The sequence below is a fragment of the Crinia signifera genome, chromosome 2 (genome assembly GCF_055691185.1).
Source record: "Crinia signifera chromosome 2, ASM5569118v1, whole genome shotgun sequence".
NCBI lineage: Eukaryota > Metazoa > Chordata > Amphibia > Anura > Myobatrachidae > Crinia > Crinia signifera.
This window is the reverse complement of record NC_139218.1, coordinates 242,140,690-242,160,437: the sequence shown is the minus strand read 5'-3', so window position 1 is coordinate 242,160,437 and position 19,748 is coordinate 242,140,690. Positions and strand designations below refer to the sequence as shown.

The window sequence follows — 19,748 nt, the reverse complement described above, 5'->3', positions numbered from 1 at the left end:
ATAAATATCCTATATGTGGCCCTAGTGTGCACGTTGACCAAACCACAGGCTTCATAATAGAAGGAGCACCTACTTGATTTTGGAGCCTCCTTTTTTATGAGATTCTTTTTTAGGCACCATGTAGGTTTCTAGGCACCATAAGATGCTAAAATTTAGGAACCCCCCCACAAGTGACCCCATTTTGCAAACTACACCCCTCAGGGAATTCATCTAGGGGTATAGTGTACATTTCAAACCCCCAGGGGTTTCACCAATTTTGATACAACTGGGCAGTGAAAATGAAAAATTACATTTTTTTTACACAAAAATGCAGTTCTGGCTCAAAATTTTTCATTTTCAGAAGGTATGAAGGAGAAAAAGCACCCCAAAATCTGTGCCCCAATTTCTCCCGAGTACAGTAATGCCTCATGTGTGACCAAAAAGTGGCAGGACTCAGAAGGGAAGGAGTGATATTTGGATTTTGCAGCACAGATTCTGGTGGAATGTTGGTGGGTGCTATGTCGCATTAGCAAGACCCCCAAAGCACCAATACAGTGGAACCCCCCCACAAGTGACCCCATTTTGCAAACTACACCCCTCAGGGAATTCATCTAGGGGTATAGTGTACATTTCAAACCCCCAGGGGTTTCACCAATTTTGATACAACTGGGCAGTGAAAATGAAAAATTACATTTTTTTACACAAAAATGCAGTTCTGGCTCAAAATTTTTCATTTTCAGAAGGTATGAAGGAGAAAAAGCACCCCAAAATCTGTGCCCCAATTTCTCCCGAGTACGGCAATGCCTCACATGTGACCAAAAAATACCATTTGGGTGCATGGCAGGACTCAGAAGGGAAGGAGTGATTTTTGGATTTTGCAGCTCAGATTCTGGTGGAATGTTGGTGGGTGCTATGTCGCATTAGCAAGACCCCCCAAGCACCAATACAGTGGAACCCCCCCACAAGTGACCCCATTTTGCAAACTACACCCCTCAGGGAATTCATCTAGGGGTATAGTGTACATTTCAAACCCCCAGGGGTTTCACCAATTGTGGTACAACTGGGCAGTGAAATTGAAAAATTAAATTTTTTACACAAAAATGCAGTTCTGGCTCAAAATTTTTCATTTTCACAAGGAATGAAGGAGACAAAGCACCCCAAAATCTGTGCCCCAATTTCTCCCGAGTACGGCAATGCCTCACATGTGACCAAAAAATACCATTTGGGTGCATGGCAGGACTCAGAAGGGAAGGAGTGATTTTTGGATTTTGCAGCACAGATTCTGGTGGAATGTTGGTGGGTGCTATGTCGCATTAGCAAGACCCCCAAAGCACCAATACAGTGGAAGCCCCCCACAAGTGACCCCATTTTGCAAACTACACCCCTCAGGAAATTCATCTAGGGGTATAGTGTACATTTCAAACCCCCAGGGGTTTCACCAATTTTGATACAACTGGGCAGTGAAAATTAAAAATTACATTTTTTTACACAAAAATGCAGTTCTGGCTCAAAATTTTTCATTTTCAGAAGGTATGAAGGAGAAAAAGCACCCCAAAATCTGTGCCCCAATTTCTCCCGAGTACGGCAATGCCTCATGTGTGACCAAAAAGTGGCAGGACTCAGAAGGGATGGAGTGATATTTGGATTTTGCAGCACAGATTCTGGTGGAATGTTGGTGGGTGCTATGTCGCATTAGCAAGACCCCCAAAGCACCAATACAGTGGAACCCCCCCACAAGTGACCCCATTTTGCAAACTACACCCCTCAGGGAATTCATCTAGGGGTATAGTGTACATTTCAAACCCCCAGGGGTTTCACCAATTTTGATACAACTGGGCAGTGAAAATGAAAAATTACATTTTTTTACACAAAAATGCAGTTCTGGCTCAAAATTTTTCATTTTCAGAAGGTATGAAGGAGACAAAGCACCCCAAAATCTGTGCCCCAATTTCTCCCGAGTACGGCAATGCCTCATGTGTGACCAAAAAGTGGCAGGACTCAGAAGGGAAGGAGTGATATTTGGATTTTGCAGCACAGATTCTGGTGGAATGTTGGTGGGTGCTATGTCGCATTAGCAAGACCCCCAAAGCACCAATACAGTGGAACCCCCCCACAAGTGACCCCATTTTGCAAACTACACCCCTCAGGGAATTCATCTAGGGGTATAGTGTACATTTCAAACCCCCAGGGGTTTCACCAATTTTGATACAACTGGGCAGTGAAAATGAAAAATTACATTTTTTTACACAAAAATGCAGTTCTGGCTCAAAATTTTTCATTTTCAGAAGGTATGAAGGAGAAAAAGCACCCCAAAATCTGTGCCCCAATTTCTCCCGAGTATGGCAATGCCTCATATGTGACCAAAAAATACCAGTTGGGTGCATGGCAGGACTCAGAAGGGAAGGAGTGATTTTTGGATTTTGCAGCTCAGATTCTGGTGGAATGAATGGTGGGTGCTATGTGGCATTAGCAAGACCCCCGAAGCACGGTGAAATGATGAACCTAATAATCCATAGATGTGTGGTATATTTTAAAACACTCCTTTATACATAGGCCGGGTTTGTCGGGGCAAGTTTCACAGTGGAAAATAGTTTCCTTTCTTATTCCCTTTTTATAGCAAACTTTGCACCTTTTTTGTGTCCTGCCCTTTTTTCCAGTGGAGGGGATTTCATCAGGAAAATGCTGCCCTGGTACAATACGGGGGCCAGTACTAGAAGTACTGGGGCCCTCTGCCTGCTGGTAGAACGGAATAGCACGTAAGCGTTATACAGTGCCATCTGGATGATATACACGGCCAGCTTCTTGTACCAGATTTTTTGTTTTCCGCAGGGCACTGTACGGCTTCAGTACCTGATCTGAAAGATCCACTCCGCCCATGTACCTATTGTAATCTAGGATACAATTAGGTTTTGAGGTGTGGGTACTGGTACCTCGTACAGGGATGGAGGTGGTACTGTCTCCATGAATTGTTGTCAGTATAAGGACATCCCTCTTGTCCTTATATTTGACCAACAACATATTTTCGGTGCATATTCCCCTGCTTTCACCCCTTCTCATTACTTGGGCAATGTGCGTTTTTGGGAGGCCTCTTTGGTTCTTACGCACAGTACCGCAAGCTGCTGTACCTCTTGAACCAAGGGCCTTAAACAGGGGGATGCTAGTGTAAAAGTTATCCACATAGAGGTGATAACCTTTATCCAGGAAGGGGTGCACTAAATCCCAGACAATTTTTCCACTAACACCTACGAGGGAGGGGGGGCATTCTGGCGGTTCAATTCTTGAATCCTTCCCTTCATATACCCTAAACCTGTGGGTGTACCCTAAGGTGCTTTCACACAGCTTATACATTTTTATGCCATACCTTGCCCTCTTACTGGGAAGGTACTGGCGGAATTTAACCCTTCCTTTAAAATGTATAAGGGACTCGTCAATACAAATACATTTTTCAGGGATGTACATCTCTGCAAATTTGGCACTGAAATGATCAATCACCGGCCTGACTTTGAATAGCCGGTCAAAGGTGGGATCATCTCTGGGTGGGCACAGTGTATTATCGGTGTAATGTAAAAATTTAAGGATTATCTCAAAACGAGCCCGAGTCATGGCCATACGGTAAAATGGGGTGCTGTACAGAACATCTGTACTCCAATATTGCCTAATTTCTGGCTTTTTTACTATGCCCATATGTAACATCAGACCCCAAAACGTCATCATCTCTACTGCATCTACACGGGTCCACCTAGCAAATGATGACGTGGGGTTTTGAGCAATAAACTGCTGGGCATATAAATTACTTTGGTCCACCATTAAATTTATAAAATCATCAGAGAAAAATAATTTGAAAAAGTCAATTTCTCTGAGACCTGCTGAATCAAATTGGATTCCTGGGATGGCCAAAAACTCAGGAACCTGGGGCTCAAAATTGTCTGGTGGTGGGGTCCATACGGGATCAATCATTTGGGGGGGGGGGGGGGGTCTCAGCTGCTCTACGGGGGCGTCTTTGAGGGGGTCCCTCATCAGCAGAGGAGGAAGAGGAGCTTAAGGCGAATTCTTCAAATTCCCCGCTTGCATCACTGGCTGTGTCAGAGTCAGAGGCAAGCATGGCATATGCCTCCTCCGCTGAATACATTCTTCTGGATGATTGGGATGACATTTGGGATGACATTTGGGATGCCATTTTTATTTTTGTGTTTCTGTAAGTGTAATGTTTCAACACGTGTATAGTGTAGGGGGGTACAAACTTTATTTCAACACGGGGGGTATGTAGTGTGTAGTGTGTATGTAGTGCAGAAAAAAAAATACTTTATACAGGAATTTGATCCCAATAAAAAAAAAAAAAAATTGAAGGGGTTAAAAAAAAAAAAAAAAGGTCCTGCGCCAAAAATTGAGCACAGATGTTGGTCAGTAACGTCCGTCACTGAACAGCGCTCAAAGGCAACAGGACACCCACAAAAACAACGTGGGTGTAAAAACAAAAAAAAAACAATTTAAAAAAAACTGCAGAAAAAAAAATTATATCAACCTGTGCCAAAAATGCTGTTCAGTGATTGTACGTCACTGATCAGCGGCCACAGGACACCCACAAAAGCAACGTGGGTGTAAAAACAATTTAAAAAAAATTTCCACAGCACTCTCCAAAAAAAAAAACAATTTAAAAAAACTGCAGAAAAAAAAATGATATCAACCCTGTGCCAAAAATGCTGTTCAGTGATTGTACGTCACTGATCAGCGCTCAGCGGCCACAGGACACCCACACAAGCAACGTGGGTGTAAAAACAAAACCCCACTGCACTCTCCAAAAAAAAAAAAACTGCAGATCAGTGATGCACCACTGATTAGCAGTGATGGGCAGCAGACACACAACCTGACAGGGTATATATATAAAAAAAAAAACCTGGACCCCCAAAAAGTTGCTGATTAATTTAAACTGACCAGCACAAAAGGGGGGGCAGCAGTCAGTTGCACACGCAGCACAACCTTTGGTGCAACTGACAGGTATATATATATAAAAAAAAAAAAACCCTGGACCCCCAAAAAGTTGCTGATCAGTTAATTAATCAGCACAATCAGCACAAAAGGGGGGGCAGCAGGGGGGGGCAGCAGTCAGTTGCACAGGCAGCACAACCTTTGCTGCAACTGACAGGTATATATATAAAAAAAAACCTCTGCACCCCCAAAAAGTTGCTGATCACCTCAGATATAGTGATCAGCACAAAAGGGGGTGCAGCAGACACAAAATATAGCACTCTCTATCACTCTCTATCACTCTCTGTCACTATCTGTCCCTATCTCTCACGATCTGTGACTCTATGACACTGCTGCAGCAGCACACACAGAAGTCACAAGATCCAGGAAGTATCCAGCTGCTGGCAGCACGCTACCAGCGGTGATCAGCGGTGATCAGGTAAGTTTCAGGCAAGGATCAGGTATGTATCATGACAGATTGGCACGGTGACCGCTCTGCACGCAATTCCAGACCGGAATGGCGTCTGCAGTGCACTCACCGTTAGTTTAAATCACGCGCCTTGGCTGTGATTGGTCCGTGGGTCCCACGGACCAATCACAGCCTTGGGGGCAGGTGGGGTGAGGTGGCGTCGTCACCGATGACCCCCTCATGCCCCCTGACGCCCGGCGGTGATTGACACCTGTGTTACTGAGCGTCTGATTCGCCGGTAACACAGGAAAACGCTGTGAATGGCTGTTCACACTGAACAGCCAATCACAGCGATCGCCGACGGGGGGGCGGCATCGCAGCCCCCCCTGGGCATGCAGGGACATGTCTGCTGTCAGGGACAGCAGACATCGTCCCTCTGTCCCCACGTCTATAGACGCGGGGACAGTTTAAAGTCATGACGTATATATACGTCATGTGTCGGGAAGTACATCCCGGCCATGACGTATATATACGTCAAATGTCGGGAAGGGGTTAATAGGGCTTTTATTTTGTGTATTGTCCTTTCTAGCGTTATAACAATGAAATTAGATAAAAATAGTAAAAGAAATACAATTTTTATGAATAGGTTTATGATTTTTAAACAGAATGCATTCTTTGTTTCTGTAGATTTTCCTAACAACAACAAATGTATTTACTTATACTCTACAAATAATTTATTATACTTATATTATATTATGTTTAATATTCTGTTTTATTTCTGCCCTAATATCTAATATTTGAATCCCTGATTCCAGGGCCATCTTAATGGTGTGGTGGACCCTAGGCAAAGCAATGCATTGCCCTTGCGTAACATGGCCCTGCCTGATTCCCGAATATCAGTCTGATCTCCCATGATCAGTGATTTTTTTATGATACCCCAACTTGCCAATTCTGGATTGTTCAGCATGTTTCATTTTGCCAATCATCCGACCCAGTATTCTGCAGAACGGGGAATTGGCCCAATTAATTGCTGTATATTTTGCAATTTCAAGTCATTCATAAGTAGCTATAAATTCACTATTTAATATAAAAACAAATAATGACCATAACATTTGTAATTGCAGACACTTCATTTGCACTAACCAAAGTGACAATAAAAGAAGAGGCTGAAGATGAGGATTACTATAAATGTAATTTCCAAGGTAATGATTATTATTTTTAAAATTCCTGATATGAACTCATTATACATCAATATGATCTGTATAATAGCTGTATAATATAGATCAGTACAAAAGCTTTGTATTCTATAGGAGTCCGTGAATCCATGTGCCATAACAAGCAATTTACAGTGCAATTGTCATAATTTAGTGTGGCTGAAAAATAGCAGCAGTATTTCCACTGAGATTGCAGTCAAGTTTGTGACCATAGAATCACCAAGACCAAAGAAGAATTTGGCTTGAGGGGGAGCATTTATGGGTAGAATAGGCATCCTTTCCCACATGCCTCCTTTATAAGGCCATCAGATCTGCCACATATCACTTATATGCCATCAGACCCCTCCAAGTGTCCCTTATATGCCATCAGACCCCTCCACATGCCCTTTTGTTCTGATGAGAGCTCCCCGAACCAGTTTCAGTAGGGGGTTTAATCACTCCCCCTGCACACCCTCAGGCTAAGCTACTGATCACATTGCTACCTCTGCATTCACAATGATCAGAATATTGTATGTATTCAGACAACGCATTATGCAAATTCCTAGTAATATAAAAATTAGCATAAGTGATTTTTTTGTAAGCTCTCATTATGTAACACATTATTATCAAACACTCAGGAAATACAATTTCTTAAATAAGAAGATCTGAATTAAAGGACACAGGTTATTCTTCTGTAACAGGATTCAATGATAATATATTACATCCCAATGTCAAGTTAAAACCCTTTGGATCAATACCACAAAATGTATGCAAAGCTCTAAACATATAATTAAATAGCTCTTCCCTCATCTGTCTGTGTATTGCATAGAGTTAACCTCAAAGGTAATAAACACAGAAAGAAGGGGTGGTATATTACAGTTCAGGGTCCATATTTATGAGAGCTTGCGAATGACAGGCCCAACAATTCACCCTGGCAAGGATTCAATGGGAAGCGGTCATCTATTAGAATGAACTTAGGTCTACAGTCATTAGTTCGACCCTACTAGGTCGACTGGCAGGAAGGTCGACCTGACTTAAAATCGACATGGGCCAAGGTCGACATGACTTAAGGTCGAATTTGCATAAAGGTCGACATGAGGAAGGTCGACTGGTCATAAGGTCGACATGGGTTTTTCACTGTTTTTTTTTTGAGCCGACATGTGCCGACAGGCGGTATTTCATGCCCTACCATCCACTAGGGCGTGGAGGAGGTTATTAAAGCTGTGGCGAGCGAAGCGAGCCACCGTGCCCGAAGCAATGCGAGGGTCCGATTCTCATTGCCAACTGTGTCCATGTCGACATTCAAGGCAAAAAACAGTGAAAAACCCATGACCAGTCGACCTTCCTCATGTCGACCTTTATGCAAATTCGACCTTAAGTCGTGTCGACCTTGGCCCATGTCGACCTTAAGTCAGGTCGACCTTCCTGCCAGTCGACCTAGTGGGGTCGACCTAATGACTGTAGACCTAAGTGTGGTCTGACAGATGTACCGATTCCGATTCAATATGGTCACCCACTAACCAAAGCGCTTACAGCCCCAGGTTGAGTGAAATGTGTGTGAGAATTGGATAAACATGAAAACTTCTTCCTCCTCTTTCAATCAGAAAACTCCCCCATCAAGTCAAGTTTTAACTTTCAACAGTGTTCAAGTTTCATAGGAATGTGAAAAAGGTTCTATAGCGTACAGAGTAGGTTAGTGGGTGACCCAGTTATTTCCTAGTTAGTTGATGATGGTGAATTGCTTGTCTTGTCATTCTCTAACCCTCACATATATGGAATATGATTCATGAAGTGTAGTACGCCACCCCTTTTTTCTTTTTTTATCTTTGAGGTTATCTCTACATAATATAGAGGCAGCGGACACAAATGAGAAATACGTGCAGATGCTGTATTATTATTTGTTTAGTGCAATTGTACACAATTCTTTCATTATTGGACATTGGCAGCTTTATTTGTGCACTGTGAGATACTATCATTTATCTTTTATGTTCGTTAATAAACTCTGACACCCTTATGAGTGCAAAACAAAATCGCATAAAATGCCTGATTATTTTATTGGTGGGATTGCATACATCTGCTTTATCTCCCAGCAAGGGGCAATTTGCAGGTTGGCTGGAAGCATGTCTATCTGATTTGCTCTATTATTTTAGTTGTTCTACTGGCAAGATTGGGTGTTGTATGACGTCCCAACATTTGGGATTCCAACAGTCAGTATATCAACATTGGACTCCTGACTGCCGGTACTCCGACGGGGGCGAGTACAAAGAAACACCTTGCGGGCTCGGTGGCTCGCTACGCTTGCGAGGTTATATTCTGCCCCTGTGGGGGTCGTGGACCCCCACGAGGGAGAATAGTCCCTGTCAGTCGGGATCCCAACTTTCAGGCATTTGAACTGTTGGGATTCCGATGTTGGTATACTGATCATCAGAATCTTGACTGTTGAGTCATCATCCAGCACCCATAAGATTTTCTTTTTTTCTGGTATACAATGCTTAAATTGCATTGATGCTTCTGCAGATTGACATTTGTTTCAGATTAAAACAACTTTGTGACCTTGTGACACATCTGTGTTGGTGGTGGCTTTAGTTTTACATAGACCCGTGTACAAAGCTTTGCAATAATGTTCTAATTGTAAATAACTATATAGGCCATGCGCAAAAAAATCTATATTGGACAAAATTATCAAATCTAATCCAGAACAGAATTAGGATTATTCAATGCCTTGACAGTGAGTTATCGACGGCGAGAAGTGGCGATAACTCTCCGTCAGTGTATTCAATCACTTCCTTGAGGTGATGTGGAACCGGTGAGTGTGACCATTAAAATGACGAGGCATCTGCAGCAAACCTAGCTGTGTAAGGGCGAGGAAAAGCCACCCTCACCATACAAACCCCCTCGCCTGCAGCATTGGATAGCTGATAGAGGGTGATCAGAACTCACTGTTGCATTATAAGCGTAATACTAAGCTCACCACTTTATAGGGGACATTTGTAGTAAGTGAAGGCATGTGTGTAAACAAACTGTTGTAGAGGGATGTGTGTATATATAGTAAATATTACACATTAACTCTCTACTAGAAGAATTTCTACAGAACACGGACATCTTGGAGGCTGATGGATATTTTACAGATATCTCCTCTGGGGAAGAATCTGAAGAGCAATCCATAAATCCTGGCACCAGCGCTGCTACAAGCAATAATATTGGCTTTATGTTTTCTGAAGATATGCAATCATTTCTGCAGCGAACAGAAAACAAGAACACTCTGAGGAAAACCATGTGCGACATCCACAACCTACAGGCCTACTTTTCTATGAACTTTAATGAAGTGAGGCTTATTTATGACATCCCACCAGGGGAGCTCAGTCACCTGATGTCACACTACTTGCTTAATGTCAAGAAGAAAGACAACAGCGAATATGAGCCATTAACACTTAGGTCAATTTTTCAGAGCACTGAGCGTTATCTTAAGCAAGTAAACTATCCAGCAAGTATGTCTACTGATGTCATCTTTAAACCGACAAGGGATGCTTTGAAATTGAAACAGAGGGAACTGAAGACAAAAGGAAAAGGGTGCAGGCAGCATGCATCGGATGAGTTAACAGACGAGCTGATCCACCAGCTGTATGTCACTAAACAGCTGGGGCCAAATAATGCTTATTCTTTGCAGAATACAATGTGGCTAAATAATTGCATTTATTTTGGAATAAGAGGCAATTTAGAAATGAGGCATCTACGGTGGGGGGATATCATTCTATCTAGAGATGACCATGGCAATGAGTTCCTTCAGTATGACAAGGAGAGTCCACTAAATAACCACGTAGTTGACGGACAGTGTGAATTTAAAAACCGACCTAGAGCATTCGCTAGCCCTGGAAATCCAGAAAGGTGTCCGGTAATGAACTTCAAAATATTTACTCACCACAGACCTCCAAAAATGCAGGAGCCTAATGCCCCATTTTATTTGGCAATAAACTGGAAACCCAGCTTACAGCAGCTAGATCCACAGTGGTACAAAAACCAAGCTCTAGGCATTCATTCTATTGAGACTATATTAAAAACCATGGTCCAGAGAGCTGGCATTCGTACAGACCGTCGTATCACAAATCTCAGCGCCACCAAACTCCTTCTCCAGAAGATGCAGGGGATGGATTTGGCTTCAGTAAATGCAAATACATTGGAATGTTCCAGATCAAATGCACAACACCAGACTGTAAAGATTTCTAGTTCAGATACACAACAGAATATTAACCAGTGTTCTAGACCAAATGCACAGCAGGACATGCAGAGTATGTTTTTCAGCACATCTCCTCATGGAATCGCTCAGGTCCCTTCCAGCGCAAAAGCTTTTGGATTTGACTCATTACATAACCTTCTTGATCTGTCTCACATCACCACTAATGGTGACAAGGTCTGCAATGATTTATGTTATTCTGCAAATGAAGCCAAATCCGACAAGAGGCAGCATATCTCCGAAACCAGATTCAACCAAACCAGTCACTGTGCCTCTTCTCTTTCATCAGTTGCTACTTATAATGGAAAGAAAAGAAAGCTGCTTGCTTTAAATCCAATGATTTGTAAACCGATATATCCATGAGTTAAGGTGCCCACCCACTAGAACGATTTTTTGGCCGATTTCCGATAAATAGGCCGATATATCGTCCGATGTTTCCCGATAATCGGTCGAAACTCGGCCGATTTTGGTCCGATGCACGCTCTCGTGGATCTTTTGCTAAATCTTCTGATCTTACGTGCTGCATGAAAGATCAGAAGATTTAACAAAAGATCCATAGGAACGCACACGGGATCTTTGGTAAAGATATGCGCTTCCCTGAAATCTTTTGTCCAGGACAGGCTAAAGATTTGAAGGCTAATTTATGCGCACATCTTATGATCACAGATCTTTCCAGTGTGTGGGCACCCTAAGTCTATGACTTTGTATTTATAAATCTTTGAATAACTGAACAGTTGGCAGCTATTTCCCTCTGTGCTCCCAGTGTCTTTTGGTTACCTTTATTCCTGTGTGTGAAAATAACATTTTGAAAATCAGGTAAAGCAGTGTTTTAATCCCTCTTAAATTGGAAGCCCCTTCTGCTTTTATTGTGATATGAAATGTATTTTAATATAGGTAAGTGTGAAAATATTGTATTCACATACTATCTGTTAACTGTTGGAACTATTTATGGTACCTGTATAATGACTAGGAATTATAGATTGGCTTACATGTGTATGTGTGATTCTTACATCTCAAGTGGGATGCCTTTTTTTATGTTCTTCTTCTAGATCATTTTACTGTGGTTTTTATTCTCTACATATAGGGGGTCATTCAGGTTGGCTCACAAAGCACATTTGGTTTGTTAATGGACAAAGCAATGCTGCACTACAAGTGGGGCTGATGTGCAGAGAGTTATGGTGTGTACACACGGTCAGATGTGCCTTAAGATACTATCCACGATCCGATCAGATCGAATCGTGGATAGTATCTGAATGCACATCCGATTTGCATACAAGTCTGACTATAGTGCAGATCTGCACTATATAGTCATGGCAGACAAGACTTTTTGCCTTGCGATACGTGAACGCGCATCGGAATCGCAAGGGTTAAAACCCTTGCGATCTGCATCCGATTCCGATCCGATGTTGACTATATCGTCAATATCGGAAGGCAAAAAGTACAGTGTGTACACACCATTAGATTTGGGTGGGTGTGTTCAAACTGATATCTTTATTGCAGACAGAATATACCATGCACAGAAACAAAATAACGCACCCAAATATAACACTCTCTGCACATGCTACTTCTGCCCCACCTGCATTGCACATGGTTTCTCCATTAGAAACCCAAATGTGCTTTGAAAGCCAACCTGAATCACCCCCATTGTGCACTGTAACAGATATATAGTTTTTAAATGTCTAACTTTAATACTCCCTGGTCTTGTGAGCTTGTTTATTGTGCCTTTGTCAATTACTTTAGTATTACTCTTTCAGCTGTTTATAATTGCGGTCTGTTGTCTATCCAGCTAATTTAGATTCCTCACTCAATGCTGATTCTATGTAAATTAATAATAAAATGTACATGAATTGCCAGCTTGTAGTGAGCGTGTGTTCCTTGTATTCGGTTTCTATTTTTTGTTATCTCTTCCATAATTATGTGGTTGCAATTAAAGAACCGCCTACAAATAAAGATTTGAGCAAACTTGTTAAAAAGGAATCAGTCAACAGTCTTTTGTAATATGCATTGGAGGATATTTCTGATCATTGGTGTAGAGATAACAGTACGCACATTGGGTGAAATGTAATAGGATGAGAGATTCAGAAAGTGAGAGATTTGGTAAGAAATCTCCAGTTTTTTAAAGCGGCAATCATTTACATTTCAAAATCAAACTGGTTTTGCAATGTATATGATTGCCGCTTTTAAAAAAACCTCTGCTCCAGGCCTTTCTCCATTGCACCGCCAAGTAAGTCCAAGGCTACGCGGCTTATTCAATGACTTGTGCCCAGTGTAAGATTCATTAGATGGTGAGTCTATTGTGATCTCCCCCATGACATTGTTAATTTCCCGCAATTTGCGGCTTTTCGGGGGAGGGGGTGGGGCTAAAGATGAAAAATGCGGGATTTGCAGTACTGGAGGGCGGGGCTTGATGATGTCTACATCAGGACTCGCCCCCCGAAGTGCTGCTGACCGTCTCCTCTCCGAGCTTCTCCCGGAGAGGAGACTTTAAAAGTAGGCAAACCTGAGCTGTATATATCCATTCGCACAGTGATCACATTAATTTGCAAGGCGGGCTTACACTCTAGCAGGGTGGCGTCTAAACACTGGCCATGCAAATTCGCAACAGTGCTATCAGGCCTGAATCAGGGCCTACGTGTATGGAACTAGGAGTATATCATTTCCCATAAATGTAATTCTTGCCAGCACTTAGAAAATGTCTCCCTACTAGTTTTAATAACTTTGGGGGAAATTTAGTAGGAATGGGATGTTGCTTCTTCTAGAAGGTGCTAAAGAATAAAGTAGTAGATTCTGATTAGCTCATGTAGCCCATAGCAACATCCCATCTAAAATAGAACTTTTATCTTAGTAAATGTACCCCTTTTGCTTCTAGTGATTAAAGTAGACAACACACAGTAAGCCCTCTATTGTAAGCCCTCTATATAATTTTAAATTATTTTAACCTGCTTAGTGATACTTGACAATTGATGGTCTGGAAGTGTAAATGTACAGTCCATTTTATATAATCTATATGTTTTTTGTAGTATAATTATGGCAAACATAAGTTATCTGCTCATTAGCAGGCTGCAGATACATCTTGCCTCAAAAATCCAAATCTTCATTTACACTTGTCACTTTTTTTTTTAGACTCTTTAGTGGTGACTCAGTTAGCCACCAGGCTTACCACAGGGTTTTACCTTTCAGATTAAATGCTCAGCGATATTCTATTACTTTCCTTGGTAATGTGTGGTAAAGCATAGCTCCCTGGTTAAGTGCAGGAGGTATACAGTTAAGGGCCCCATACATCAGCAATTAATTGTGACAATTTTCAGATATGGAGATGATTGCCACAATTTTAGATGTGTGGGCTCCCCCTTTTGGCAATCCCAATCAAAATCGCCAATCGATTGCTTAATCAGGTTTTTAAACATGTTTAATAATCTGGTATTATCTGCAGATCTTTTTTATATGTGTGGGCATTCCCAATTCGTCTTCTTCATCTATTTACATTATGAACAGCAATCGATTGGGCAATTTCCAGATATGAAGATGGAAAAATCTGCCGATCACTGAAATAAATCTGTAATGTGTGGGCAAAGTCAGATAGATTGTAAAATCCATTTATCTGGCCAAAATATTCCTGTATCTGGAAATCCATAAATTGTGATTGCTGATGTATGGGGCCCATTACCCCCCCTGCCTGTGGTAACATCCCAACCAGCGCCGGTATGTTCACCCTCGAGGCTATTTACGTGCTTACCGTGGGCAGTTATTGATAGCTCAGGGCACTTAAACCTGTGAGCCTGTGGGGGTTTTACCCTGTGGTTTACCCAACAACTAATTGAATTGCCCACATTGTTGAATATTATTTTGTATGTCCTATAACTAGTACTTGTTGTATGGCAGTAGTTTGGTTCTAAAACTGGTGTTTGTAAATAATGTGGAATTACAGTGTTCGCAGCTACTAGTCTCAAGCATCAACTCCTGCTGCCACCTATACACACACAGAGGCCCCTACTCCAAGACAGCAGGGCTTACATAGTGCTTTCTCACACACTGTTCATTTAGGCTCATTTTTTGGATACAATTATGTGACCTGGTGATTTTGCCAAATGATAACCTTATACTTCCCCTCAGTCTGTATATTAAACATTTTCCAATGTCTGTCTTCATGTAGAAAAGGAAGGCAATACCTAACTTTTTATTTTTTTGTTAATGTTGTTTTTGCATTGGAACTTACAGTGTTATGTACATTGATGCATTGTACAGAAGCACTGTCTTGGCACTGCATATTGTAGGAACACCTCAATGTCTGTCTGTTATTCATTCTTGGTGCCTTCTGTAAAAAATCTCCACTGCAAAAAATACAATTGCATTTTACATTGTGCATTATTCTCCTATTATGTGAATGGACTTTGAATTCAACCCATTTGTTTCTAAAACAGACGCACACAGTTCCAGTTATAGATTAATGGCCTCCTGTGTGGAGCTGTAGGTGATGAAAGGTTGTTGGTTTATCCTGCTTCAATTCAAATGTTAGTAGCCGTTCTGATTAGATTAGTGTGAAGATTACATAGACCAAAATGCAGTATATGCTGTGTTGCCTTCCAATACAATACACCACACCATAACATTTCTGAAACTACAGAGCCCATTTATCAACATGTTTTTGCTATTTAAAACTTATTGTGTATGATAAATGGGGCTCCAGCCAATCAGCTCCTGTCATTTGTTAAAAAAAAATATACATTTGGGAGCTGATTGGCCAGAGCACAAATTATAATTCTAAATGAGTTTTAAATAGCTAAAACGCATTGATAAATAGGCTACTGTGAATTTTGAAAGTGAAAGAACAAATAAAGCTCACATTGATGTCATTCTAAAAAAAAAAAAAAAAAAAATGAGAATAATACTCGGTCAGTAGTTTTGTATAAGAATTTATTAAACTGTACGATTTGGTACTGATAAGAGTTCTAATAGGTAATCATTTGGGTTACAGCCCCTGCATATATAAAGTGATCATATACTGCCTTTCAGCAATTGGCAATAAAATAATCTTACAAATTACTGAAATTGTTCAAAGAGAAAATCTGGATAAAAGTGTAATTTGTGCAAGATGCTGTAATATTGCGCACAGCAGAGCATAGTAAACGAGTCAGGAGCATGTGCTGTGTGGGGAAGATGAGCCACTGACCAGCATGGAAAGATTGTAGAATATTACTATTATTCCCAGTAAATTCCTAACACAATGGGGACAGGCCTGGGGCAGGTGGTTGAGGAGCCAGATTAGGTGCTTCCATTCTTGTTAATGGGCGCATTGTCCGATCCTCTGCTGGGCACCCGCTGTAGAAGACGTCCTCTTTCAGTCCATGTGATGCAGTGGATGTATCGATTATGATGGGAGCATGCTATGTGGTAACCTTATCAACCGACCTCAGCCTATCAGTGACTGAGAGCCGCTGTAAAATGTAATCCACCTCTTCTGCAGCTGGGCCTCAACGAGGACTGGACAACACACCTGTCATTGAGAATGGGACAGTGGTAGACCTCCTCTTCTGACCATCATTCCTACTGCTTGACTAGGGTAAGTGAAAGGAAAGGACTGCAGTGGAGGAAAGCAAGGAGGAAGTGAGGATTACCATAGGGGAGGGATAGCAGAGAGTATATGAATGGGTGAATTCATATGATGGGGAGTTTGATAGACAAAGCAAAATCGAAGAGATAAACAGGAAGGGGACTGATACATGGAGGACAAGGTGTGAAGGGAACTGGATAGCATTGATGATCCTGCAGGGGGTATGGCTAGCGGGGAGGGCATGGGAGTATGAGGGAAGTAGTAGATAGCATTAGGAAAGCAGACTAGGACAAGCATCTAAACAAAAACTGCATTACTGTTTTGTTATAAATAAAAATATATTTATAAATGTAATTATTTTATTATCCCCATTGCTCTTTTACTCATTAACTTAAAAATGATTTGGGGATTGGAATTCCTAATTGTTCTGTAAATACTGCGGAAAATAGTGGATTCTAAAAAGTACTATTGATGCATATTTTTTACTGTAATCCCAATCTATATAGGACAGTCACATGTTTTCCTTCAATTTCTTCTGTTGTGTTAGTTTTGGGTTAGATTGGGTTAGTTCAATGGTTTTCAAACTCAGTCTGTAGGACTCCAAAAAGCTCATGGTTTCCAGATCTCACAGAATCGCAAGAGAAATAATTAAGTCCACCTGTGGACCTTTAAATCGGTAACCTGGAAAATGTGATCCTGGGTTATGTTTGAGAATTCTTGGTTTAGTTCAAAGCTGCGCATTTATATTTAGCTGTAACTAAGTGTACTGTGCTGGCTTGATTCATGACATGGATACAGAACTGGCTACCATTCACATGACTCCCTTCTTATGCTTCCTCTTGAATCTTTAGTTGTTTACATTCCAGTTACATTCCAGCTGTTGTTGAACTACAGATCCCAGCATGCCCTGCTACAGTTTTACTATTTGGCCATGCTAAAACTGATGCAGGGAATGAAGGGATGTGTAGTTCAACAACAGCTGGAGTGTCAAGGTTAGCCATCACTGCTAGAGTAACAGGCATTCGCACACCTCACAACATGACCCTTTCCAGGAGAGACCGCAATCACCTGTACACATTGAGCGATGTCTTAACAAAATGGTATATTGTGCCGACATTGCTCCAATGTGTACCCAGCTTAAATATTCTAGAACCTCAGCAGTCTTTCAGTACAATATTTTCCTGAACATCACTAATGTAGACTTACAGTAATATATTACTAAACCATTCTTTTTTTTTTTTTGTCATGTTTAAAGGACTTGCTTATGGAGAGGATTCCAATGTGGAAATAGAGATGGACCATAACGGAGGTTAGGAAATAAAATGTGTGATTCATAGCCTTAACCATTAATTTCTATGTATATAGCCCTTCAGCTACTTATTACTTGGAGGGAACTGATCCTGCACCTCTAAGCTACATGTTTTTACTTGCTTTGCTGTGCTCTGCATATAGGGGATAGGGAAGGAAGAGGGTGAGCATTCTAGGGGCATATATGGATGCTGGAGTTTGGGTGATTAGTTTATATAATATAAATATATTAATCTATGGCCACAGAGGTTGCAATTGTTAATAATTAAACGGACATTGATTTGATAGACATGCTCCCAGTTCTAGACACCCCTAAATAAATTACTTTAAAATAGATTTTAAGGTACTTGTGTAGTTTCACAGCGGCAGCTACGTAGTTAGCGTACCGTCTCTTTCAGAATAGGCATCGGGTTCCTGCAATCAGCGGGGATGTGCTCATTTGGTCTACAGCATTATGGTCGACATGGGAAAAGGTTGACATGGGTCTAGGTCAAAAGGTCATTAGGTCCACAGTGTCTAGGTCGACAGTCAAAAGGTCGACATCGAGTTTTTCACTGTTTTTTGAGCCAACATATGCCGACAGGGAGAATAATATAGTGTGCCGAGCGCAGCGGTGCACTTTAAACTGTGTCCATGTCAACTGTGTTGACATTCAGGTAAAAAAAACGGTGAAAAACCCCATGTCGACCTTTTGACTGCCGACCTAGACATTGTCGAACTAATGACCTTTCGACCTAGACCCATGTCGACCTTTTCCCGTGTCGACCTAATAACTGTCGACCATCATGCTGTAGACCAAATGATCCCAACCGACCAGCGTAGTCAGTGTAGGCAGTACGTAGTTCCCGCGACCAGCGTAGGCAGTACGTAGTTAGCATAGCGTCCCTGGCACATCGAACCGGGGACGACCATCTTCTCGGATTGCTGGCATGCCTACAAGACAGAGCAGCTGGAGCTAGCAGGGTACCACCACGCTCGGGTGAACCACCGGTACAACTTCGTGGATCCGAAAACTGGGGTTCACATCCAGAACATCGAGCGGCTTTGGGGATCCTGCAAGTGGCGCAATAAACGCCAAAGGGGCATTGCGCGCCATCAGCTAGACTCCTACTTACAGGAGTTTGTATGGAGAAAGACTCTTGGTGCCGAAAACCTGTTCCAGCGTATCCTCCATGCGCTAACCCTGCTCCTCCAGGCTGAAAAAGGCAACGGGGCAGAGGCAGAGACAAGTGGATCGACTTCTCATGCTGTTTGTGCAAATGCAGTTTCTGAGGAATTACTTTCTTAATTTGTTTGTCTTTATTCTTCGTCTTTTTCATTGTATTGTCATTTGATAATTTCCTTCATTCTTCTTCTTTATTATTAACTAAAACCAGTTACCAGTTAACACATGTCGTCATTACTGTCTCAGATGTATGATATGGCATGTGTTCCTGAAACACCCCCACCATCCACGCCAGCCCGAAGCGTGTCGAGCCAAGCTTCGGGCTGGCGTGGATCGTGGGGATTTGAAAAGGAGGCATTTGCCAGTATGTAACATGGAGCACTGCCAGATGCCTCCATCATTGTGAATGAGCGCAGCGAGCCACCGAGCCCGAAGCGTGGCGAGCGCACGCGGATACCTGTGAAGCCCGCGAAGGGACGCGTTTACCTGTGAAGGTATCCGCGTCCCCTCGCGGGGCTCGCTGCGCTCGCCACGCTTCGGGCTCGGTGGCTCGCTGCGCTCGCCACACTATTCTATTCTCAACTCCACGCCGACGTGGATAGTGGGGGTATGAAAAGGTCGGAGGACGCGTACCGCCGCCCCTCGCGGGCTCGCTGCGCTCGCCACGCTTCGGGTTCACGTTGATCGTGGGGTGGCGTTAACAATTGTGGGGGCCATTTCAGACTTCAGGGGGACTATTTGGGCTCTGTGGCCCATTTAACATTGTTTCCTATGGAAAAATCGCGGGCATTGAGGCATTGAACAGTAAAATTGCGTCCAATCACACTTTTAACATTGTTCCCTATGGGAAATCGCGGGCATCACGTCGCACCCGTTTTTTAGTGCATGCGATGCCCGCGATGGGCGCCGTGCTAGGTAAAGAGTACCAAGATGCACTTGTGTCTGCA

At 42.2% G+C, this 19,748-nt stretch overlaps 1 protein-coding gene across 3 annotated transcripts in view; it reads left to right on the top strand.

Moving 5' to 3' along the window:
* GTF2I (general transcription factor IIi) overlaps positions 1-19,748 on the top strand; it is a 78,524-nt gene that overhangs the window by 17,754 nt on the left and 41,022 nt on the right. For all 3 annotated transcript variants that reach the window (XM_083174108.1, XM_083174107.1, XM_083174106.1), the window contains exons 9-10: positions 6,478-6,555; positions 17,584-17,637. In XM_083174108.1, coding sequence (XP_083030234.1) covers positions 6,478-6,555; positions 17,584-17,637 — 132 coding nt within the window. The remainder of the gene's footprint in view (positions 1-6,477; positions 6,556-17,583; positions 17,638-19,748) is intronic.